A 24,312-nucleotide genomic window follows, 5' to 3' on the forward strand; every position below is an offset into this window, starting at 1 on the left:
GAGTCACCATCACTGGGCACAGTTGCAACGCAAACGACGTACGATTTTATTCCTTCGACAGATCAGGCCTCGAAATGATTCCATCAGACGAATGTCAGGTGTTGCTTCTCCGTAGGAGCCGACGTTAGACATTTAACCAGATACCTCACTAACGAAAGCTAAACCCATTGCGCTAGTGTTTCTCGTCGCCATCCAAACGTTGATAAGTGTAACAAACACGTTGACAAATACTTCCTGACAGTTATATAATTGACGAGTGCGTCGAAGTTTCACTGCAACGATAAAATGGCCATATAGCACTTTATAGTACTAAGCTTACCTTGCTTACAATCAACTGCCACAATCTCGCAAGAAGCAAAGAAAGAAAAAGGTAAAAGGATGCACCGTGATCTCACTTACATCGTATGCTGCCTACAAATGCAACCTTCTTTTTAATAGATTTTTTTTTATGTTACCTCACGGCAAATGTGACCGTTAACGGCATTCGTGGCTTCTCTTTGAGAATATTTTCCCTTAGCTTTCATGGCTGTCTGATTGTGCACAGATGTTTGATCTATATACAGATAGAGAATTGCGTTCTTTACGACAGGGTATCGTAATTGAACTTTGAACAATTTAACCAGTGGTACAGTTTCTGAAGTGTTTACCTTTGCCTACTATAAGTGTCTAGTATGCGTTGGCCAATATCTAATACAAAACGCCGAATATGCCCAGTAGAGCTAATCTTTAGAAGAGTCTAATAGAGAGTAATAATCTAAAGGACACATACTCAAAGTTATGTCGACGACTTGTTTTGAAGGCAAAGTGGTAATGTAGGTGCCGTTGCTCCCCATAACTTCGATCAATGCGTAGTGAAGAGCAACACACGACGTACGAGGTGGTATAAGCTTCATAGGGTACGTCCACGCCGCAATAACCACAAGGGGGTACATGTAACTAGGAAGAATACCACCGTCGTCCTCTTTGTATCTCAGCACTTGCTGAAAAAAAATATAAAATCTTCTATTTTATTTATTCACATATAAAATAAAGTATAATATTGATAATAGAACTTGAACCAAATTATTCTAGTTTCAACAGCGCCGAAGGTGCTGCCACCCAAGCGTCACAAATTATATAGTGACTACTATTATACATAATAATCCTGTTCCATATTCATATATGCGCAATGTAAAGAACCGCACGCGTATATTGACCCTTTCCTGAGATTAGTGTATGCGATTAGTACGCGTACACTATAGTGTGATACCTGCATCACATCGAATCGTAAAGGATAATTCCCGCAGACGAAACCGCATTTGGGATTGTACACATTTGTACATAGAGAAATCGTTTTATAAATCAGTTTTTTTAAGATGATCATCGAAAACCTTGCCATCAAAAGCTTCTTAAGCCAACAGACCCCTATAAACCGCGCAGAAATACAGAAAGTAAGCATATTTACGGAGGTCCTACTAGTATAGAAAACAATAGGTAATTTCAATATCTAGGGAAAAAGATGTTCAGTCTTAAAAAACAGACTACCGATAACAGAAGATCAGATTTATCAATGGCTGACCGCGTAGCGCAGTAACTCCTCTATCGCGCGTAGACAATTAATAAATAAATAAATAAATCCACCTTATAAATCTCCCTATACATAGGAAACAAGAGAATCTAGAAATATCTAAGTATATACGGACAGTATAGAGAAAAAATGCTGGAACTATTGACAGCATAAAATGCATCCTCTGAGCGATTGCACGAATTTAGGAAAATCTTGATAAGTTTAAATGTTTAGGGAGCGTATCGAATAGGTTAGCAAAGGTATTCTTAATAAGTTCAAGAAGCGCATAATATTACTCTACTGTCGACTAAGAGCGAAAGTTAGCGCTAACTTAACGCAACAATAAAAGCAGCTTTCATTGTAGCTGCATAGCTTCCGATTACGGCGCAGAAGATAATTCATCAATTTACATATGTATTGCTATCTGTACCTTATATACTATATACGTGATTTATATGGCGATTTAACTTAACGTTACCAGAACTAGATTAGCTCTCCGAAGGAGTCTCTGCGGTTCAGTTTTTGCATCGCCATTAAGCGCTGTATCGGCCTGTTGCACATAGACGGCGGCTTCCAATGAACAGTTTGACACTGTCGGAACACTTGAACTGAAACACGTACTCGCCATTTAAGTTCTCTGAATCCGACCATTTATCTGATCAGAAAGAGTGCGAATATATTTGATTTTTCCGCTAAATCTAATTTTTCCTCACTAGTTTTCTATAGCCACCGTTGAGCGCCAACAGTTGCTTTAACTTAACGGAAAACAACTTACTTGTCTATTATTTCTTTTATTACTGTAGTTGAAATGATTCCTGAAAGGTTGACCCCTGGACAAAGCCACTCAATCGTATGTTTGTCGTCTAGCGTCTTGTCAAAAGAAATCACATGACGAGTAACGACCGGTACGAACGCTATGCAAAAAGTTTCAAAATTTATCTGGCGTATCTCCACATATGGTGGATGTAATGCATATGTTTTGATGAGGTATATCGATTTAACAAAAAGATCTTGAAGGGATAATGTGTCCATGACGGTCGAGTTCGTCAGTGGAACCCTGCGACTTTTGTTAAGACCTTCAAATATGGAGTCGCACAAGAACACCGAGCCGTTGAAGAGGTTATAATCGAGACCCAAACGAACACGCTCTACGAATGGCTGTTCAAGGTCAGTGAATACTTCGCCCAAGCGCTGTTTGACCGAATCATTTTTTGTAATCTCATCAAAGAACCGGTACATGTCGAACCGCCATAGCAGGACCGAGTCATTTGCAGAAATTACGCACAGATTAGCGAATCGCGTTGTTATTGGATAATTTTCATCCTGGAGAGTATCAAAAACTTTTGCCACAATGTACCTTATACCCGCCTCGGTTTTTGGCGAGAATGTATACGTGCCTAGGTAAAAGCTAATGACCATCACAATGTAGAAGGCTGTAACAGCACCAGCGTGATAACTGTAATGTACGATGTCATGTCGAATATGGCGTATAAGCTCGAGACAAACGGAACCGCGAGGCTTCGCGCAGAAGGGCGATAGCATCAAGCCAGGTTGAACCTTAATATTTGACAAATCCTGATTGTCGGTGCGACTTCGACTGGGCGTTAAGGTATCACTACTTGATGATCCACGATCATTTTCGACTTCGTTTTTCATTCTAAATCACATCGGCGGGATGTCACCGAACGCTTTGAAAACTAGTCGTGTGACTATTGGCGCTAGTTTAACTTTTAAACAATAAACCCACTCGCAGATAGAATGTAGGGTCTGCTTCCGTTCTGATAAGCTTGGCTCAAATCGATACGATTCACTGTGGCTGTGCTTCTATATTGTACTCTATCGTACACCCAGTAACCATGAATGCTTCGAACTAAAGTGCTAACTCTGCCTAGCCCCTAGATCGCTAGCTTTCACAGCTAGCTCCACAGGGGTTTTGGACGAAATACAAAAAGCTACCTTGTTGCAGGTTTGCGGTCGATCGAAGCAGTAGATTTTTAATGGAAACATGCGGTGTATTGATATTAGCACAAACTGAATAGTCAAGCTTCAAATGCTAGGCTCATCCCAGACCAGTTTCAGACGACTATTCTAGACGTAGGTGAGCACGAGAATTAATTATCGTTGAACATTTTGGATAAAACACGGAACGTTTCAAAGACTCCTAATATGTTTTTTATTCAAATCAAAATCTATTCTTCGATAACAACCAAAACAGCTTGCAGTGCTGATGTAATATATCTCAAATCGACATTGGACTTATGGCTATTTTCACGTTGACTTCTAGGTCACCGTCATCACTAGTAGCAGCCTATAAGAAATCCTTATTTTTAAACTGGTCGAGCCAACGTCTCTGTTGTCCCAGGACATCTGCAATATACATTTCGAGACAAAAAAAACAGTTAGGTATTTGTCAACGATCGCCGTTCCTTTGAGTTAATAATCGGTGCTACTTGGGTAAAACCAGAAACATTGTATTATCGAACTTATCCTACATAATAGGAAATAGATAAGAAGATAGTAAAATATTCATAATGAAGGGTGGACAAGCAGCTTTTCTCGCAAATAATCGAATCATTTTTTCACAATAAAATTTTTCACAAAAAAAAATTACCAATGTATACATTCGTTTAGGAGCAATTTATAGCGTCATTATTGTCTCTAAGGTATCAAACAAAACATCGCAAAATGGAGATAAGCTCTGAATGTCATTTCACACGTTCAGTATGGCCATCAGCGTCACATACAACTCGTGTTGGACCGTTCTGTGTATGATCTTAACTTTCCCAACGGGTAATTCTGCCCTCAAGATTAGAAGATGCTGATCAGAAGATTCGAGTGGCACACGACACGATTGAGATAAAGAGCTAGGTTGATATCACTGAAATGGTACGCCAATATACCTAGTAGCATATCATTAGAGCGCAAATTTTTTTTTTTAATCAATTCGTATTCATTCTACATTTGTAATTCGTTCAGATCAGGGCAACTCTAAATACCCTAAGTGGGGCATTTGTTAGCCTTTTAACGATCTGAAACGGTATTAGATTTGTTTTAGTCTTTTAATGTAGGGTTCCTATGATTGCAGAAGCACTAATTTGAGAGCACCGATACGTTGAGGATGAACGGCATAAAATGATAATTTTTCATCTCATCAAATGTAACGAGTGCACGCACGTAAGAGAAAACTATTTGATTTTCATCGCGTTTAGTGTGACATACGGTGGAACGGATAGATAGGCATAATGCAGACGCCACTCAAAATTCGGCTGTCAACGTTTCCATCTTGCCTTCAATCGTCAACCGTATTATCTTACAAACGACTCACATTTTTGTATTCTACGTACACACATCCGTAAATCAATACACTCGTGTCTTGATTTTTCTCGGTGAGAACATGCACAACATACATGTGCGTGTTTACGTTTGAGCTCAATTCTTAGAAGTTTCGCGCCTGGATTGCCACTTCCTTGATCGACATTTGCTATTTCCATGTTTGGGAAAACAAGCCAAGTGGTACAGTAGCTAGTAGAATTCAGAAACACCAAAAAAAAACAAAAAGAAAAATTAGCGTACGCTGGATCTCTCTAAAAAAACGACCAGATCCACGATTCAAGTGCAATGTCATGGACAGTCATGGTCCTTCGAAGCTCCACTCACCCAAATCTCATACTATGCTGTAAATGGAAGCCAAATTGGACCCGTGTTCTACAACAGTAGCAATAGAGATGAACGCTCCCCGAGTAAATGTTCGTTCTATTATAGTATAGAAATATTTTGGACACCGATTACCATATACCAAATACGGTTAATATGAAGGACAACTAAATTTTAAATGGTTCGAGTCAAATAGATGGATTTTGAAAGCCTAACATAGTTCTACTGACAGCTAACTAAAATATCCAGACCAATTTACCTTAACAGTCTTTACTGGTGTGATTGGTACATGTGATCAAACGTGGCCACAACCATAACGAAAACGATTCGAATATTTCGGTTTCCTTAAAAAGGCTAGCAAATCACTAAATAACGACAAAGTACAGTATGCCTTGTGGCTTTCTCTCGTCGCAAGGACTGAACTGAATCTGAAGTTGTGTTGCTTTGTCGCCATTTGTCGAAAGGTGGGGCCTGGGTCCGACCGTGTCCACCATCGGCTCTTCTCGTTTCTCGGATTGCGCAAACACTTGAATGGCCTCATGGACCCCTTTCACGTCGACCTTTAATCTTACCCCCCTCATCGTGAATCAAGAATCTGTACACAGTACATCGTTCCCCTCAACGAATCTTCGCTACGGCAGAAGTCGCGTTACCAATGTGAGTAAACTACATGTAATCTACGTGCGTAATTTGCTTTTGTGTATGTCTGTGAACGTACATTGTATGTGCACGCAAGATTCGAAAGTTCAGTAATGTGAAAAAGTACTTAGATCTCCCGTAATCTTCACCGTTCAGTATTAGCATATAGGGCTGCCTCGTGCCTGTGCGAGACGATTTTTCTCAAACTAGTTAAAGGGATAACACAAATGAGTAGTTGCTTTTCGAGCACTGAACTTACTGCGGATTAGTAAAACTGTCACGTAGCTGGGCTTTCATTGTATAAATTGAGTCTTTTACTATTAATAAATCACTGGGGAGTAGTATAGTGGTACGTACATCGAACGAACAATCGAGCATATAATAAGCACACACATAGTAAAACTTTAGTAAAGCCAATTACTAGCATGAAGTCTGTTAGGTCAGGTTTACAAGATCTCTAATAGGCCCGCTCTGCGCACGTTCACGTCTCTAGGTGACTGAACCGAAGGTCGTCGCGCAGTGTGTTCATATGGTGCCTGCGGGATCGGATCTAGTGCCCGGAGAAGGGCTCGTGTGGACTGGCCGAAATTTCAAGGGTAATCCATGTTTCGGCTTAGCCAGAACGCGAGGCGGTTACCCAGGAGGATGGACGCCGCTGAACTCTTCATTTCAGCTCGTTCATTTGCTAAACACGCCTGATAGGTGTGTCTCCATGACCTGTTGGCAAAGGGACGCCCTGTTAATTACCTCTAATTTGAACGCGTCAGAAGACGGAGCTAATGTTTCATTCGAGCGTCCCGGACAATTGACTTCGTCCGATAGGGGTGCAGGTGATGCACCTTAAAAAATACTCCGACAGAACGGAACCGTACGAGACCCCTCTAGGTGGTTAAATCTTTCATTGAATAAGTTATAGCTACAGGTTATGCGTTTCCGTTTGGTATACGTTCAGTTGCTAATATCATTGTTATTATCATATTACTACCACGTTTGTTGCCGCGAACGAATGAAGTATCAAGCCGTTGCAAAACACAAAATTAATTGAATTGATGCGGTTCTCGTGAGCACGGTAATCGGAAGTGGCAGTGACATTCAATAAAGAGTCCTGTTCTTACAAATTCTAGTATCTTGTGTATGTTATCGTTCGTGTGGTACTACGATTTACCTCGAGACGCAGGGAGAAACACCCCTTCGGCTGCAAAAAACTGAAAACATCATTCGATCTATGTAAAAACAGTATCGAATGTGAAGTTAGACATTTTCACAATCTTAATCTTGTCACAAAAAAGAACTAGCTTGATTTATGTAATTCAAGTTAATTCTTACACAACACTAAGCATCACAGATTCAAAAGTGAAGACACCGCATAGTAGAAAATGTTTCATATCATATTATGCAAAGTATGATTGCTTTCATAGGGAGCGGATAGCGAACAAATAGGTAACACAATCTGACCCTCGTCACGAGCAATTTAAGAAAAAGGCTATCATAGTCGACTAAGTACTCATGAGACGCTTTATGTTGTATGTGTGATCAGGTACACAATCCATTGCCTAAATGCTGGTTAGCGCTAATGGAAATCGAAGGCACGCATCGGAAGCCGCCTATAAACGACGATCGAGACAAAAGCGGTCGGAATCTATGATTTTATTGAGATTCAATGAAGCGGCAGATGTTGAATCCATTCAACGGAAGATAACACGAACGTAAAATGTAAACTTGTACATGAGCAGAACGTATTTGTGAGAAAATTATTATACTACTTAAGGACACGCTCAAGGACTGAAGACAAATCAAGGCGCACCTCAAAGCCGAGTTCACTTGAGCTTGTTCTAACGGACCTTCTATCAGAAACGCGGTCCTTGGAAGTTCTTTATAGATGCTTTACTAATTGTACTTGCATGATATATTTGTGAAGATTATTTGGATCCCCATTGTGTTTCAGGATACTACGGTTTCTGACGTGCTATTTTATTGAAATCCGGATAAGAAGCTCGAAATCGCAAAACAACTTCCATTTTCTAACGTTGCCCGAAATTGCGTCCAAGAGATCTATTATATAATATTGATGTTTAAACTACTGGAACACTTTGGCGATTCCTCAACTAGAGTGGGCAATAGCAAGCCCAAATAAGTATGATCTTCCATATTAAATCTATAATAGCTCAACAAAAGCAGGCTTAGCAAAATGTCTATCTGTATATGCATATCAGTATTTTCGAACTGTTTGTTTACAATGGAGTTACAATGGTTTCGACGCTGTAGCAGAACTTGTTGAACATTTTGACATGGTTAACAACAATGTAAGGAAAGCTGAGTTCTTCCTTGCAGGGATTTCGTAATGACTGCAGAATATTTTTCTCTCATTTGTCCTTGGCATTGATCCTTTGTACGTAATCTACCTCAAGCTCCACTACTTAGCTCTAAACTAATATTAACCAATAAAATCACACTTCGTAGGTGTACAGTATTTAATAAAGGAACTTGATATTAGAAATTAGAAGCAACTACCTTCATTAGTCGTATATAGATTTTCGTGTGACATACACGCCAAAACAACAGGTTAAGGTTTAATGAGCAAAAACTACTAGATCAAAAATATGATAAATTCGCTTAGGTAAGTTGTGTTTTACAAGTTTACATACACGTGCTAACGCTTGAGCTGAGTACAGATGAGACAAAGATGAGGCGAACTTTCGCCGGTCGATATAAGTTAGATTAATGGTGACAATTGATTTGTATTTTATATATTGTATTTTTTTCGGGCAGCTTTTGTGCTAGAGCGTCAATCGGTACGCGCTGTTGTCATTACAGTATCAGTATTATATGTAACATAAACAGCACGATCGAACCCATAACCAGCGTAGCCACCTACTATCATTCGGTATTAAGATAAACAAATTGACTGCATACGCCATGACGATTTCATCTAATTCGAGTGATATGATGACCTACAATCTATATTACATTCATTACTTAAACTTTTTTCAGAAAAACATATCATTTCACCGGAGTTTGGCAAAATATATCATTGCTGCCTACTAGAAATAGGTATCCTCCGGATGCTATTGCAAAGCAGAAATTAGAACTGTACAGGTAGCCTATCAGGTAAAAACAAGCTACAAATAACGTCTTCAACAGTAAGACGTACACCACAACGTACGTTTGACTAATATCTATAATTTTAAACTGTCTAAAATCGTTTAGCTAACTTCCTGTCTTTATTGTGATGTCTTATCGGCGCGACAAACGATGATACCTACAATGAGGAACTCAATTTTTCTCCTGTATCATCCGGTTGGTTAGCTATTTTGACATTGCAGTCGATACTGTGGCGATAGAAAAACTTGTCCATCGCTTAAATTAGCTGAACCGGCTTTGATACAGATCTGCTAAATGGTAAGTCTTGTTAGAGAGTCTCTATTGATTCCGTATCACGGCATTTATATGGTATCATACAGCATAAGATTGTTTAGGAGAGGACCACTTGAAACGCTATCTATCTGCATAAGTAAAGTTAATAATATAGTAAATAAATTAAATGACGACAAAAGTGACTCAGACCGTTTCGATTTGCGAACGTCTTCGACGAAAGGACTCAAACCTACCGGCCCTTCTTTAAATTGATATACGATGTTATATCCGTGGGCTTTCGTAAAACTGCTTTCTGGTTTATGTAGCTTATATATCATTTTTTACACAGGAGTGAAATTTCCCCTACAGCGTTGCTCTTCTATGGTGGTCGTTTGCAGTATCTCGGATGATTACCTTCAAATAGCCGTTATCGGCGCTCTTTACCTCAGACTTAAGTTCGTTTTACCCTGTCGCAGGTTCTCGTTTTGCTGTTCACTTTTTTTTTGCTACACTCAAGCACAGTCTGTTGACATAGATGTTGCTGGATTGGTGTTCCGATATGGTATATGTATTGCTGATTAAAAAAGCTCATTTAAGATTCAGGACTCCACACATCTACTTGAAATGAAAGGCACTCTTACAGTAAATGCATGTAATTATTTTTCCTATCACCAACGGTTGGCTTTAAAACGTCTGCATTTCTGGAGTGTCCTGGAAGATATTAGGCAAACCTAAGCTTTGACAAAGACTTCGTCGTTTCCTTTTCCAGTGTCCTTGGCAGTCATAGTCCTCAAAAGTTCTAGCAGGAGTTTTCCCGCAGTGCTCCCCCTACGTGAATCTAGGGCCCCAATGCGGAACTTTTCGATTCGCACTATGATAACAATAGAGTTCACGGTCCTCAGGCTCAGGCTAAAGCTGACTTCTATTTGCATCGTTCTAGGAATCATAGTTGTTTATCAACGATGCTGTGTTACGCAAAGTGGTCAAAATGGTACTCTTACTGATTCAGTGTACCACCGAACTGTCAACGAAGATGGCTTCACAAAATTCATACAACACGCTCACCAGTTGTAAACACTTCACTTTATCTTCTATAGTATGCATTGATAGGCCTAAATATGAATCATGAGTACGAGGCGAAGTTCGGATGATGCCTTTAACAGCAGTAATAACATACACAATACTGAATCGATTTTTCTTTGTTAAGCTTACTGGTTTAATAAGGTTTCTTTTTTTTTTTACCAGAGTGTAAGAATCTCAATAGCAAAGCTCGTATTGAGCAGCTTTTATAAGTTAGAAAGAATTACGCCAATCAGATAATGCAGGCCAAGAAAAATATTTTGCAAATGTAAAATTTACAGATTCACATCTTAGTAACTTGTCCATTAAACAAGATAACTTACATCGATCTTCTAGCAAGGCAAATATTGGAGATGCAATTTAACCAGTGGGATAGTTCGCTTTTATATTGTTTTTAACGTTGTTGTCAACGTTTTTCGAGTGCAGCCCCTAATGATCATTTCAATATCGTTCCATATACATTATTAACATGAAATTTTTCACCAAAGACTCAACATAAGATCATGATACAATCGACATACTAGTGCGTAATAAATATCACAAGACTATCTAACATCCTTTTTTTTGCCACTATGTCAGTGTCTAAAAGAACTGCTTGTCTACATATCAGCGAATACTGAAACGGATTAAAATATTGCCGAACATAGCACGGCCACCGACAGGATACCGAAGCATCAGCAGAGCGGATGTACATACTTATATTAACAGCGCCAAACATTTGCCCAGTCGTTTATTGTCTTGTAAGTATCGATACGTTATTACGACCGCGCACAGATTCGAACAAACGGACCGTGTCAAACTGAACGATGAGTGAAAATGTATTCTCGTTTAGAAATTAGGATCGATTCTGCGATATATATCTCAAAGCAACATAAAACAGCTGGTTCTGTACGTTCGGCTATACTCAGTCAAACCTTAGCCGATTCTATAAAGTCGTTATGACTCTGCTATACGTTTGTGACACTTAGTAGACCTTTCCGAGCTATAATAATTTTATTTAAGAGATACAAGTTAATCGTCTGTGAATAAATAAATTTTATTCGATGTGGGCCGTATGCAGTCGATAGGTAGTAATTTTGTGATAGATCGAAGTGTCTCGAGTACGTCTGTCCATTTTAGACGAACGGCCACCTCCTTTTTGGTAAGTAAGCCAGCGCATGCCATACACTGCTTTATTTACGGTGTGCCCCGTGATTATTTCAGGACATGCATATTTTGATAACAGAACTATACCTAGCTTGTATTATTGCTGAAAATATCTAGTTTACTCTGGATAGACGGAGACATCCCTTGGGACTTTCTTGCCTGAATGTCTTGAAGAGGTCTTTGCTATTCGAATACACGAAGTAGCGCCTTCATTCGTTTGTTACGAGATGACTCGTTTTTGTCCTATTTTTCCAGCACCAGCTACGATTGATTCTGCTTTTCATTGCTCTGCTTCGAGTTTGGGGTTCTGTTGCAACTATGTATGCCTGTTGCTGAATTGATTAAAAAAAATTAATATCAGTAGGACGTAACACAGCACGTTTTTATAACCAAAAAAAAAAGGCTGTCATTGGCGCCTTTCGAAAATATCAACATCTGTGAAATAGAAGGGACAGACTGCTAGACATGTAAATATAAAATTGTTCTATTATTATCATTCTGACTATATATATATATATATATATATATATATATATATGTGTGTGTATTTATAGTCATCATCTAACGTACCGAAGCTTGATTCTCATAACCATAGACAAAACGGGTGCGATAAGAACCGAATACGTGAGCGCTTTGTTGCCCTAAGCCTATTCATACATTAATCAAGGTGTACAGACCCCCAACGAATATTTTTGGTTCGATTTACTCGACTGATATCAGCAGTGCAGCTCTGCACTGAACTGCGATAACAGTTATCAATTCTAACTAAAAAAATACTGGTTTTCGGGTTGTTGTTTCATAGCTATCGTGTGGCTAGTGGTACAAACATAGATCTCTGTACACATCTGTATGTTGGAAGTAATTTTTTTTTAGTTAGGATAGACTTACGTCGAAAAAAAGCAAGCGAACGAAGCATCGAGACAAGGTCCTGAAGCTTCTAAGCCTCTCGCTTCTAATGATTTATTTAACACGATGTGATTGGTCGCATCCGAAGTTTGTTGGCTATTTAAAAGAATATCAAGAAATCCAAAAAGGGAAGAAGCTAAACGTATTATTTCCTGAAATAGATGGTAAAGTAGTTGTTGAGCCTCAAATCTGAATCTTCTCCCATCATATACGTATACGATAAGGAAATGTAGTTTCATATAGACCACTAGCAACGACATATATATTGAGACTTAATTAGCGTAACAAAAGGCCAACGTATGGCTGATAATGATAACAAGAGAAAAGGAAAAAAACGGACGCTATTCATCTAGTACCTTCGGCGATAAAGCTGCTTTTCAGAATTTGGCAAATTTTGAGATTTCGCTGGTGAAGTTCTATCGGAATCTTTCAGCGTAATAGACGCCATTAAAATTTTTGTTTGTCGTGGCCGAACAGATAGGTCGAGCATGCAGTACGCAGAACTCTTTCAAATTCGTTTCTGTGTGTAGTTCAGTTATTTTCGGCCAGGTGTATCATTTCTTTTTTTCTATATAGGCGTTTCACGGTCTTCAGACATTTAGACCGTAGCGAGCCTATTCACTCAGTGGCTAATTTTTTACTGTCTAAAACATTTTTCTAACGAGAGCAAACAGTACACATGACCGAGACACCTTGCAACAGGAATGGACATATAAAACACTATAAATATGTAAGTAAAAACCACACGTTTACGGAAGCTCTATAAATTATTGGTGGCTTTTAATTCGTTTCATTTCCAAAATTATGTACCTGAAAAGACTAAGAAAAATCAGGTAAAGTTGTAGCTTTGTTAATGGGCCCATGCATATCTGCTGTAATATTGTAAGATCCTAGTGGTGTTTTTTCGAAACCAAACATTTCCGTGTTATTTGATTTATAGACAGTTGATCGAAATATCGAATACTACGTCTCACAGAAACTTTCGATGTGAACTCAGTACCTAATATGACCTGCAGTATCTCTCTATCTCTAGCCGGCCCGATAGGAGTACGTTTTACAAACAATTTCGCCGAGCTTAACAATTAAAATATTCATTCGTAGGAAGCTCCCCTGACGGCTACTCACTCATCGTTGCATGTAAGGATCGACATCTATAAGGCGAATCCTATAACGATCACAGATAACTTTAATTAATATGCTAACTTTCCAATTGAAATTTCGTGTACACGTTGCGGAAAAACGTGATATCGATTATCATAAAATGATTTCGAACACAATTGCAACCGCTCTTTGTAAATAAAGCTACGTACAAGCAACACGGCGTATCTCGAGCGCATCGAGATATGACAAACTCCTTAGTATTCCTATATTGAAGCGGTGTGGAATCGTGTAAATTTAGATCGTCCTCAACTTATAGACAGTTTTGGCGTTTTGCTCGTACTACTTTACATGCAGATCAGTCATTTTCCAGGTCGGAGCACCTGAGAGAACACATTCAAGTTAAAACCATCCTTCAGCAACCGAGCGTTCCGGCTGTCTCTACATATAAGCGTCATCGTTAGCATAGTCACCGTTACATGTACCATGCGTATAATATAATAGATGTGTACAAAACTTGATGTGCACATTAATCATACATGGTGTCACACAAATACTTCAGTACAAATAAACTGAATGATGGTTGAACTCGTGAAGATTGTGTTTAGGCGTACCGGCTGACCGGCTGTCTGCTTTGTCCTTCTTTGTAAATACTGCAGAGACACGTGCGACTAGAGGAAAGAACAAACAAATGGCACTGATAGTTAAACTATTTTGAGTGATGGATATTTTGCTGCATGGGCAAATTACTGGGGCTGCTCTGCTTTATGTTGCCTACCTTGAAGAAAACTATGGCCTCTGAAACTATCACTTATCAATGAGAACAAGCAGCCCATAGTTACGTGGGCACCGTCACGCACTGCTGTGGGTTACCGATTACAATTGTTTTAGCTTATGCACTAGTTTCTTTAGTGATATTCGGCTGTAGCAAGTAGCGAATATTCGACGTAAAAGGGACAATAATCAAGCTAGTAACCGGCTCTTCCAATCGATCACCGACTAATGTCGACCTATTTGATACCAATCAGCGTACCACCAGTGCGTAACGGTGCTAAGCGGTTTGTGAAAATTGTTCGTTCGTCTGGCTACCGTTAGGCGAAGCACGCAATATCAAAATATTTGAACAGTTACATCATTATGGAAGTATAATAATACAGTAAGCAAAATTAAGAAACTTCAAACGATTCCATCATAAATACATGTGCATATATATATATATATATATATATATATATATATATATATATAGGTAATAACAGCCCTTAAACATATTCATTAACTGAAAACAATCACCTGCGCATGGCTTACGCAATATCAGGAAAGCTGTATTTATACCTGAATGTTGTTCTACGTAAAAATAATATTCCAAGTTGCACGGTAGTTAAACAGGGTTTCTAACCGGTTACGACGCTTAAGTATCGTCGCTACATTATCCCTGTTCCCAACTAGGGAAACGCCGTTGACTTCATATTCACATTCAGACGCATCAATCCATACACAGATTAGGTAATGTTGTACATTATGAAAAGCAGACTCTAGATAAGGAAAAAATGTATTATTTGATAGGTTCGTGTCATGTTCGGATGAAACTGAGGGGTCCGTTAGCTAAGACGCGCCAAGTTTATACGCATTGAACACAGTGCAGATTTCGTTCATTCACGTAGCGATCTACAGGTCTTCTGGCAATAGTCGGTGATAAATCGTAGCAACGTTCGATACAACGCTTCAAAGGTCTTTCCAGACTTCTACTACTCTCATTCTAATTTCGTTGAAGAGGTTTCGCGCCCTACCAAATTTGAATATCCGTGAGGAGGGAAAGAGCGGGGTTTTCGGACTCTGTGATATCGTTCTCACAGACTCAGCTTGCCCACGGTGGGTGGCCCGAATGATATATGGGCTTCATTCACTTCCCCATTCCTAGCAGCCGAACCCGGGTATCCGCACAGGGTAGAATCACCAAACACTTAGGTGGCAACCGATCGCGTTGAGTGAGGTTGAAGTCTACCAGTGTTTAGGTTCTGCGAGAACTCTTTCGTTAGAATTAAACTCCGATATTATCGAGTCTCTCGCTCGTTCGCTCTCTCGCTCGCTCTCTCTTTTTCTGTTTCTCTGTTTCACCTGCACCCCACAGCTGTCATTAACCAGCGAACTAGTATGTGGTGGGTCAGACACGCCGTTTTTTCTTTACATTGTGCATCCAAATAACCGATTATATTTGGGGCAATAGATCGAGTGATCGCTGAGAGTACCGTCCGTCATCCGAGGTCTGCTCTCCGTTTCAAGCAAAACCGGTACGAAACTGCTGCGGCTGACATCGGACAGCTGGTACGACTCTACTGTGCTATCACGACGCAGAGGGAAGAGCCAAAAATGAAGTTGCACTGGCGCAGACGCTACCAGCGGAACACCTCTAGAGCATATACAGTTTATTAGATAATGTCTCTGTTCGGTTTCGGTGTGACAGCCTCGAAGCTTTTAAGGTGTTCTCAATTATATAAGTGTTCCTGGTAGAAGATACATCCCTTGAGTAGCATCATCCACTAGGAAGATCGCGCTTAAGCCGTCGTTCATTATAGAGCAGGCGGCAACTCGTTAAATGCACTTCGGTGTGAAAAAAAAACGACGATGCAAATCACCGACTTACACGCGTGTTTTCTAACGCACGTTATCAAAATGCTTAACGACGATCAGAAGTCAATAAGTGGATCCATTTTGAACGTTCCAACGATTCAGTCAGCCGACATTAAGCAACTGGTGTCTATTTAGTGCGAAAAGCTTTCATTCGTACTATCTCATCGTGTTCTCGATTGCTCCACTCCCTAATTAGGCCAGCGTTCAATTAGGAACCTTTGTAGTACGCTGCTTAATAATGGTATCGATGTAAGGCAAAATAACAACAAAAGAAGAGCTTGGAGCAGCGGAACTCAGGATGAGCCTACTTGTAAGATACGAATATTTGTGAGTGTGCAGTGCTGTGAAATTTCACAAGTGAGACTGCGCCTGTTTTTTGCGGTGTACGTCTACGTAGATCATGTATAAACATAAAGTGAGAAACGAATAAAAACGGCATCGTTGTCGCCGTAAATGGAACCCCATTAAAGGAGCTACGTAAATAGAGGCTATTTAGCCAAACCGTTAAACAGAGTCGAAACTCAGACGTAATCGATGAACTAGACGCAACATGGCTCGATCTGATGTGCAGTGAAATCTTTAACGTAAAATGTGAACACATTTGGGAATAAGAAATGAAGCATCGGAGCCGGCCAACTGCAGTGCCCGAGATAAATCGCTAAGTCATACACCTTTGACACAACTCTTTAGCTAATTGACATCTAAAGAACTAAACGAGTATTTAACACTGTTGTTTGGTAACTGTGCCGTGAACTGTGTTGGCTAGTTGTTTTTTTGTTTAGAAAAAAAAAAGTTACCGTTACATGTTATAGTCGGAATGACCGTTTGCATATTCAAAAATAATCAAATCCACCATCAACAGATACAAGTGGATTAGAGGTCTTTTATTACCTTTCTTATTATCTATACTTATTTATGTTTATTATCGAAATGCGCGCACTTCTGACCGATGTTGGACCACGGTTGCCATACGCAAACACAACGTTGTAGTTCTTCGGGTACAGAGTAGATATACAGTCGATTTCGTTCCATCCGTAAATTTTATCGATGCATAAACGTAAGAAAATCGGCGCTCATGCCGTTGACAGTATGCCTCTTTACCTTAAGGCTTTAAAACTCATTTAAAAAGTTACAGATAAGTTAGAAAAACACTTATAAATTCCTTCACGTGCGCGTTCAATGACGAATATGTCCCGTTACTTTTCGGTCATGCCGCACTTGTAGTACGTATAGGTTGGAATAGTTTTGCTGGTGATATCTTTCATTGCAAGTAGACTTTCCTTAAATTGCATGCGTGATCTTTCCCACAGATGTTATGGTGTTCCATTTTTCCACTACAAATATAGAAAATAAAATCATAGGGATTATTCAAAAAAAAACGCTGAACTCATATTAGTTTTTGTGACCGCGTCGAAAGCGAGTTAAAGCTAGATAGAACGCTCAGGGGCATTGTCATTCCGCCGTTGTGCTCACTTGGCATTAGCACAAAAAGAGAAACTTAACTTTAAAGAGAGACGTACAAAAGAAATTGTTCTAATTGGCCTAGAATTTCCTGTAAACGTTGTACGTCGCGGCAAGTTCTTGCTTTTTGTGTGAAGAGTCCATTTCGCAGCCGAACATTAAACTTCATTAATTTACTTAGTCAGTGCATAATTATCATGTTTGCGTTAGGTTGCCGGATCCGTGGATAACTTGATTGCACCAACTTTTTTTTAAGTTTGTCTTTGCACAAACAAGCTTTACTTAGGTCGAAGGGAATTAACGAGACGTCACAAATGAAAATTATCGAAAAAAAAAAAAGGAATAATGGATCATTTTGAATACATTGCATCTTATCATCTTAGTAGCGTGACTTTACCTTGAGTTAAGTTCTATTAGACGTTGACAGAACTCATCGCCCAAAATTAATTGGGTCTCTATGCTAATTTCTTAATGGTCAACTCAGCCTTAATTTTTCTATTCCGTCCGTCCTGCGCTATTTCTTTAATGAGCTTGTCTTTGTAATTTGCCTCCCTACGTAAAACCGAGTTTCCATTCTATTTCGGTGGTTGCCAGTTTACATCTGACAACAAAGGAAATTTGTTGCTTTGAGCTACGGTTTTTGGTTGCTCTTTTGAATTAAAGATACCATGATATAAAAAGTGAAGGTTCGCTCATCAGGAGTGCATGCCATTATGCCCCCTAAGTGTGTTATTTAATTTTGATCAGATAATGGTAGCATGCTCTAAACAGTTCGTCAGGCACATCGTATATCTTAATTCATAGAGATATTGAAAAGTCTCGAAATTGTATAGTACCTAGCGTTTTACGAAGGAGCTGAGATGAAAGATGGGTCAAGTCCTGTTATGGACTGCGCTAGCGCCAGGCAGTGTTACATAATGTTGTGGCTACAAAGCCGTTACTAACTTGCAACAGTCTGCTAGATGGTCGATACGGAACTAAAATGAATATAAACTTTAGCCATGTTGTCGTACATTTGTCAACTACCACTAATGGTATCACAAAAATCGTCTACATGCGAGTTAGCCAAAGAGAGAGGTAAATATCAGTTATTACTAAACGTAACAGACATGTTAAGAAATGTTAACACGGGCTTATTCTTGCAGGTTTCCACGATTTCAGCGTTGGGCTGTGAGGTGCTCATCGCAAATACAAACTGCATATTCGAATTATTGTCTGGGTAGAGTCAACACTTAATATAATAAATATAGTATGCTGTAAATAGACACCCGACATTTTGTCTTTGCTACGATATACTTTCGAGATAGCTACCTAAATGTGCCACCTTGAATGCTCCAAACCTTAATTCCGACTTTTTTTTAGGTCGTATGCATATGAATAGCAGTGAAAATTATACATTTCACGAGAAAACATAGGACAGCTATGTCGAGTGCATGCTTTCAGTTCTAGCTAACTTTACTTTGGAATGAACTTTAAGAACTTGTTTTCTAAAACAGCATAGTACAATAGGTATATAGAAGAAGTGCACGATTTACGTACGAATGAATTATAGAATACTCGCCTATTTCAAATGAAACCACATCTTTGCAAGCACAATTCGACAAAAAATAATATGTGAATAATATTTGTTTGCGGGCAATAGTTCGTGGATGCCATCCTTTGCCTAGCAATATAACGAAGACAATTACAGTATATATCCTCTTCTGTGTATGTTTAGGGCGTGCGTGTTTTCTTTTTAGTCAAGTTAATCAAATTCTAACGAATTTTTATATATTCACTGTATATATGTAGAATTCTAAAGGTATATATATTCAGTAATCAATGGCGAAGAAATTAATTGCCACAGGAGAAGCTAGTTCAACAGCATAGTAATGTTCTTGGCCATCTGCATGTACGCAATTTTGTGCAAAACGGCACGTAAAGGATTTGAGGGTATAACCGAGTTGCGGTGGAACGCTTTGTCACCGAATCGTTTTCAGTGAGGAGCCTTCTATATGGCTTAAATTACCAAAGCTGACTTATTTCGTAACGTATTTATCGGGACCAAAAATGAGGCCTTGAAGTTTCTTCTTTCGTTTAGGAAAGCTAAAAAAGACTTATAGATTGATATTTCTCTGCCGCATGTAGTTGGAAGGTTTATGGAAAGGTTTGAGTTCGATAATTAAAAACCAGCATTGTTTTTTTAGACATCTTTATGCGTCTGTGGAAATAAGTGGTTCAAGCAATGAATTACAGTTTGGCCCGACTTCGCCGTAAAGAATTCTCTATATACGCACTCACCCAACACTTTAACTCATGACACATAGTTTTGGGACAGACGATTTCTTTCGTAGCAGAAAAGCACTAATCGCCATATGAAAAATTTAGAAAAAATTCTGTATTTATGCGTGTACGACAGTTGTCTTTCTGCATCCCATGTGACGTTATTCATTAATGAAAAACATTAATGGCGACGGCGTACAAAGCTCATACGGACGCGCGTGATTTGCATCGGGCGTATAATGAAATATCGTTGTGAAAATATCTATTCCCAAGATCATTCCTGTGCGATTCCTCGTCACGTTTGTCAGTCCGGATCCTAAAGAGAAGCACAATACAATAGGTGATTTAACAACGACTAACAAACAAATTGATTGAAATGAAATAACTGAATTACTTTACCTACTACTCTATATAAAACCACCGATCCGCCATTAACGACCAAAATTCAATATTGTTCGCTTCATCTGTAAACACTAAAGAGTAGCTGTTATTACGTTTCTACACAAGAATAGGTGATGTATGAGCAATTCGAGTGTCACTCACGTGTGTCTTTTGAATTTCTAATTAAAACCGAAGAAAAAACTATATGTATGTAAGCCGTATTGAATCTTATGGATGAATCTGATATGCAAAACTATGCATCCGTTTACCCTCTTAGGCCTTTACAGCTTAATGCTAATTTCCTATCGCCATTCGATTGTATAAAACAGCAGCTACCCAGAGGCGACGACGTTATACGATGTTTGGTCATACCTGCAACAAGTGATGCCAATGTGGACATGATGTATCGACTCTAATATTCATTTGTAATAATATGAGGTAAAAAATGATACGGATATAAATTGCCAGTGAATTTTTTCTATCTCAACAAAATACGTAGTTGTAAGTCGATCTGGGTCGATGGTAGTTTACAGTTTAGAACATTATAAGTAACTGAAATTAATTGTCAGGTTCTCTAAGGATGACCAAAGGAGCTAAGATCAGTTTGAATACCATATGTTGTATACACAATGTGTATTTTCTAACGAAGCGCGTCCTCTATGTGGTGAGCAAGTAGCTTTGACGATTTCGTATGTGCAAAATCGCCTTTATCTTTTTCAGGACTAGTTATTGACTTTCGAGAAAAAAAATGGTTCATTAATTGTTAGAGAAATGTACATCGGAAGTTTAGAACGTGGTACTAGTTGATGTAATCACACGGCTTCACTTTGTTTCAATTAACAGTCAGTTGCCAAGTCTCATTTTTTAAAATTCACGGCTTTGCCTGTATGCGAACTTTATTATCTCAGTCTACTCCCGTTTTTTAAAGAGGTCGCGTATTTCTATTTGTTATCAATTCTTGCATGGAAGGTCAAAGATCATAGAAGTTGCCTTGTTTTTCCGAAGTGAATTTTTTCTTCCCTTTTATTTGACACTTTATTCTAACGTTTTGAGGTCGTTACTCCCTTTCCCTTTCGTCTGCTTCTTCTACGACAAACATCTACATGCTTTGTACACGCTATGAAATCAATGTGAATTTGCCATGGCCGGGACTACATCCAGAAATTGAATCAAGCACCGTCTTCTGTTCGGGGGATGTCGATGCTCTACTGGCCGGTACTATTCCGCCGATGCCCAGTTTTCCGCCGACGACAAACGTTCGACGATACAATTGTTCCTACTGTGACTACTCGTCGGTATTTCGCTCGAACCTCGATAAGCATATCCGTAAGCATACGGGCGATAAACCGTTCAAGTGTGCCATCAGTGGCTGTGTCTTCCGAACGGCAAACAAAAGTAATCTCAATCAACACCACAAAGCTGTACACGGGATCGTATCATTACGAAGGTAGAAACCAGACACTGAGAGAAAGAGCACAAAACGGGATGGGCGCGAGAGAGGAAATTGCGAATGGATGAATCGAAAGAAGGACGGGCGCGAAAAAAGAATACGCGCTCAAAACCGCGCGAGAGCCGACCGCGTATAGAGTCCTATAGTCGAGAAAACGAAACATCAAGACGTGTGTATATTTATTTGTAGATGAAACATTGCAATCGGCATTAAAAACGTAAGGCATGCGTGGTGGAAAGCTGAGTAACTGACACATAAGAAAAAATATTGCAGAACAAAATCGTAGCGCGTTGATTTTCTAATAGCACTTAACCGATGATGACTGGATGAGAAGCAGTTTTGAGTGCCTACAGATGTCCAATCTTCTTCTTGGTAGGTGATTTCATGAATTAATGAGAGGTGGGGATACTATACAAAAACGCGCTTAAAGCAGCCGTGGGGTTCCTGGTTATGATCATTTTCACGTCTATTTTTGAGTTAATTTGTTTTTCTGGACTTGATACAACGAAATACGTATTTGTAAAGTGTATGTATACCCTTGGTGAACCTAGTGTACTTTTATTGTCTTATTATCTCCGGTTAGTCATGGCATACTTTAACAGTTCCGATCCAGGCTATTAAAACACGCTACAGGATCTTGGAATTAGCAATAACTGTACGATGTGCTTCTTAACGAAATAAGGAACTTTATGTGGCCCAAAATCCAAGGCTTCGCTTGCACGTGATATACAACATTACCTTGATGGCATGGTTTGTATACTGTTTAGGATGCTGTCCTATTCCGCTGGCTTTGGTCAATAAGTTGTTTAAAGGACATTGAATCGGGTTTGAGACAGTGAAATTGAAAATTAACTTGGGTAGTATAATAACAGCTATACAGAAGTTGCAGAAATTCGTCAAGGACTTCAATTTTTTTTACCTTGGTTAAAAATATTGCAATCGAATAACTGTATAGCTTATGCGGACGCGACGCGACGCAACGCAACGCTAGAGAGCACTTGAATGCCTCACACGTTCTATATATGAAGATAGAGATAGAAAGGAAGCAGGGAGCAAGACGCATGCGCGGAGCAAACTCAACAATGTACAATGTATTTCCGATTTTTTCCCCGGCTTCATTATATTACCTATGTGATAGATTTAATATTTACTCATGTGTAGAAAGCGTTTTATTTTCAAATCTATGTATACTCATAGTGCATACATATTTAACAGTAATATATCATGGACGTAACGCTCGCGGCTGCATAATTTAAACGTAGAAGGACATCGAGAAAATACTCATGTATAAATTTTAGCATTCGTGCCCTGCATGTTGTTCAGGATGTTTCTAGTCAATCAGTGATCTAGTCAGATACCCGTGCTAAATATATTGTGTATCAACACATCACCAAGCTTGTACAGAGTGCACTAATACATTATACATGTGACGTAATATGAAGGGACATCTAAAAAACACCGGAATAAGTATTGATGTAAATATGAAATACACATAACTATATATGCTATATACGTTCGCACGTGCGAGGAGTATTTTATGTAAATTCGTAGAGTATATATGTATATATATATATATTAGTGGCACATCTATGGGATACAGTTTTATTTCTGTATTATTCTTGCGTGATATCTGACGGTCATCCTTGTTCAACATAACCATTAGTGATTGCGAGAACAGCTTCAATTCAGATCCTAAAGCACTCAGAGGTTTGTTCCAAAGGTTACCTTTGCAGTGATGCTAACGCCTTATTGACAGTGGCACGTGTAAGCAAATTAACATTATCATGCGAAGACTTCCTCTCTCATTATATCGTTTACTCTCGTTTAATCACGCTTCTTACATAATAACCAGATGGGTTCAAATCCGGGACATTTGCCGGCTACATGCTAATTCTAAAGTATTCTAAAGCGACCAATGGTAGTGTAGGTCAGTGCGTTACAGAAGCTTTAGCTATTCACGGTTACGTGGCAGTTTGTAAAACATGCCGATAAGTTTCTTTCTTAATATATTCACCTTTTTTTAATAACTATAATGGAATGACATCTTCACTAGACTTTCACTAGATTTTTCATATTCAGAAAAAAACTTCGGCTGCAAACTCGTTTCTAGCCACAATAGTTACATCCTATGGGTCGTGAGCACGCGAACAATATTCTCTACAATTTATCTTTGCATCGAGGATGAAACATTATTAGAAAATGAAGACAATCCGTTTCTTGATTCTTAACAGAATTAATTAAAAAATAACACCGAAAAAATCTTTCGGCCTTCTTGTCCTCAGAAACCAAGCGACTGACCATTATGACATACGACATGTACCTGATACACATCAAATCGAAAAGACACTTCCGGGCGGCATAGATCATCTTTGAAATTGGCGCTATTCTTGTTCTGTTGTGGACTTTTTCTTGTCCTATGTTGAAGTCTGGTTCTGCCAATAGCAGCCATACTGATCTGCGACATTTTGCACGGTCGATTAACAGTAACCGAGCCGTGACCGGGTAAAGTTTATAATCATGCTGACCCTTCTTTCAGTGCATAGGAATTGCATAAGGCTAAAAACGACGCATTGTTGCTCGCCTGGACGATTTTAATGGAAAAAAAATGGTCTTAGGCTGGTGCCAGGAGCAGCGGATGAACGCAGGCACGTTATGACAAACAATTTACTTAAGTTTCCCAGTTTGAAAGCGCCACTCATATATA

General features: G+C 39.1%; 2 protein-coding genes and 4 long non-coding RNA genes across 10 annotated transcripts in view; 3 read left to right on the forward strand and 3 right to left on the reverse strand.

Annotated features, from left to right (window-relative positions):
• On the reverse strand, positions 1-3,366 carry LOC111254814 (uncharacterized). The gene is made up of 4 exons (XM_022816063.2): positions 2,322-3,366; positions 2,025-2,154; positions 770-980; positions 1-272 (listed from the first exon to the last, which is right to left on the reverse strand). The coding sequence occupies exons 1-4, from the start codon at positions 3,200-3,202 to the stop codon at positions 133-135; spliced, it is 1,362 nt and encodes a 453-aa protein (XP_022671798.1). The 5' UTR covers positions 3,203-3,366; the 3' UTR covers positions 1-132.
• A 223-nt stretch (positions 3,367-3,589) lies between these two features.
• LOC111254818 (uncharacterized) lies at positions 3,590-14,649 on the reverse strand. 5 transcript variants are annotated; one of them, XR_015317837.1, is made up of 4 exons: positions 13,636-14,649; positions 13,451-13,490; positions 4,954-5,068; positions 3,590-3,913 (listed from the first exon to the last, which is right to left on the reverse strand). It is a non-coding gene; the product is annotated as an uncharacterized LOC111254818 (long non-coding RNA). The 5 variants fall into 5 exon arrangements; XR_015317836.1 differs by having other exon boundaries at positions 3,677-3,913; positions 4,872-5,068; positions 13,636-14,641; XR_015317839.1 differs by lacking the exons at positions 3,590-3,913; positions 4,954-5,068 and adding exons at positions 9,039-11,751; positions 12,308-12,477 and having other exon boundaries at positions 13,636-14,604.
• Positions 5,704-6,828, forward strand: LOC111254816 (uncharacterized). Its single transcript, XM_022816064.2, has 2 exons — positions 5,704-5,857; positions 6,333-6,828. The coding sequence occupies exons 1-2, from the start codon at positions 5,732-5,734 to the stop codon at positions 6,681-6,683; spliced, it is 477 nt and encodes a 158-aa protein (XP_022671799.1). The 5' UTR covers positions 5,704-5,731; the 3' UTR covers positions 6,684-6,828.
• A 639-nt stretch (positions 14,650-15,288) lies between the features above and the next one.
• Positions 15,289-18,782, forward strand: LOC147754597 (uncharacterized). Its single transcript, XR_015317841.1, has 2 exons — positions 15,289-16,716; positions 18,661-18,782. It is a non-coding gene; the product is annotated as an uncharacterized LOC147754597 (long non-coding RNA).
• Positions 18,783-19,689: 907 nt separating this feature from the next.
• LOC147754598 (uncharacterized) lies at positions 19,690-21,612 on the reverse strand. The gene is made up of 2 exons (XR_015317842.1): positions 20,428-21,612; positions 19,690-20,093 (listed from the first exon to the last, which is right to left on the reverse strand). It is a non-coding gene; the product is annotated as an uncharacterized LOC147754598 (long non-coding RNA).
• A 703-nt stretch (positions 21,613-22,315) lies between these two features.
• LOC111253653 (uncharacterized) overlaps positions 22,316-24,312 on the forward strand; it is an 8,620-nt gene continuing 6,623 nt past the window's right edge. Inside the window, exon 1 of the long non-coding RNA XR_002674757.2 lies at positions 22,316-24,253. This is a non-coding gene — a long non-coding RNA (uncharacterized LOC111253653). The remainder of the gene's footprint in view (positions 24,254-24,312) is intronic.

This window comes from Varroa destructor, unplaced genomic scaffold, assembly GCF_002443255.2.
Source record: "Varroa destructor unplaced genomic scaffold, Vdes_3.0 BEIS01000007.1, whole genome shotgun sequence".
NCBI lineage: Eukaryota > Metazoa > Arthropoda > Arachnida > Mesostigmata > Varroidae > Varroa > Varroa destructor.

Bases quoted from the DNA above. Each gene is read 5' to 3' on its own strand.
- LOC111254814 (XM_022816063.2), bottom strand. From the start codon at position 3,202: ATGAAAAACGAAGTCGAAAATGATCGTGGATCATCAAGTAGTGATACC. The intron at 2,155-2,321 runs GTAAGTTGTTTT...TACGTGTTTCAG, and splicing joins ATAAAAGAAATAATAGACAA to TTCAAGTGTTCCGACAGTGT. The intron at 273-769 runs GTATGTGTCCTT...TTATCGTTGCAG, and splicing joins AGTCGTCGACATAACTTTGA to TGAAACTTCGACGCACTCGT.
- LOC111254816 (XM_022816064.2), top strand. From the start codon at position 5,732: ATGGCCTCATGGACCCCTTTCACGTCGACCTTTAATCTTACCCCCCTC. The intron at 5,858-6,332 runs GTGAGTAAACTA...TCACGTCTCTAG, and splicing joins GCAGAAGTCGCGTTACCAAT to GTGACTGAACCGAAGGTCGT.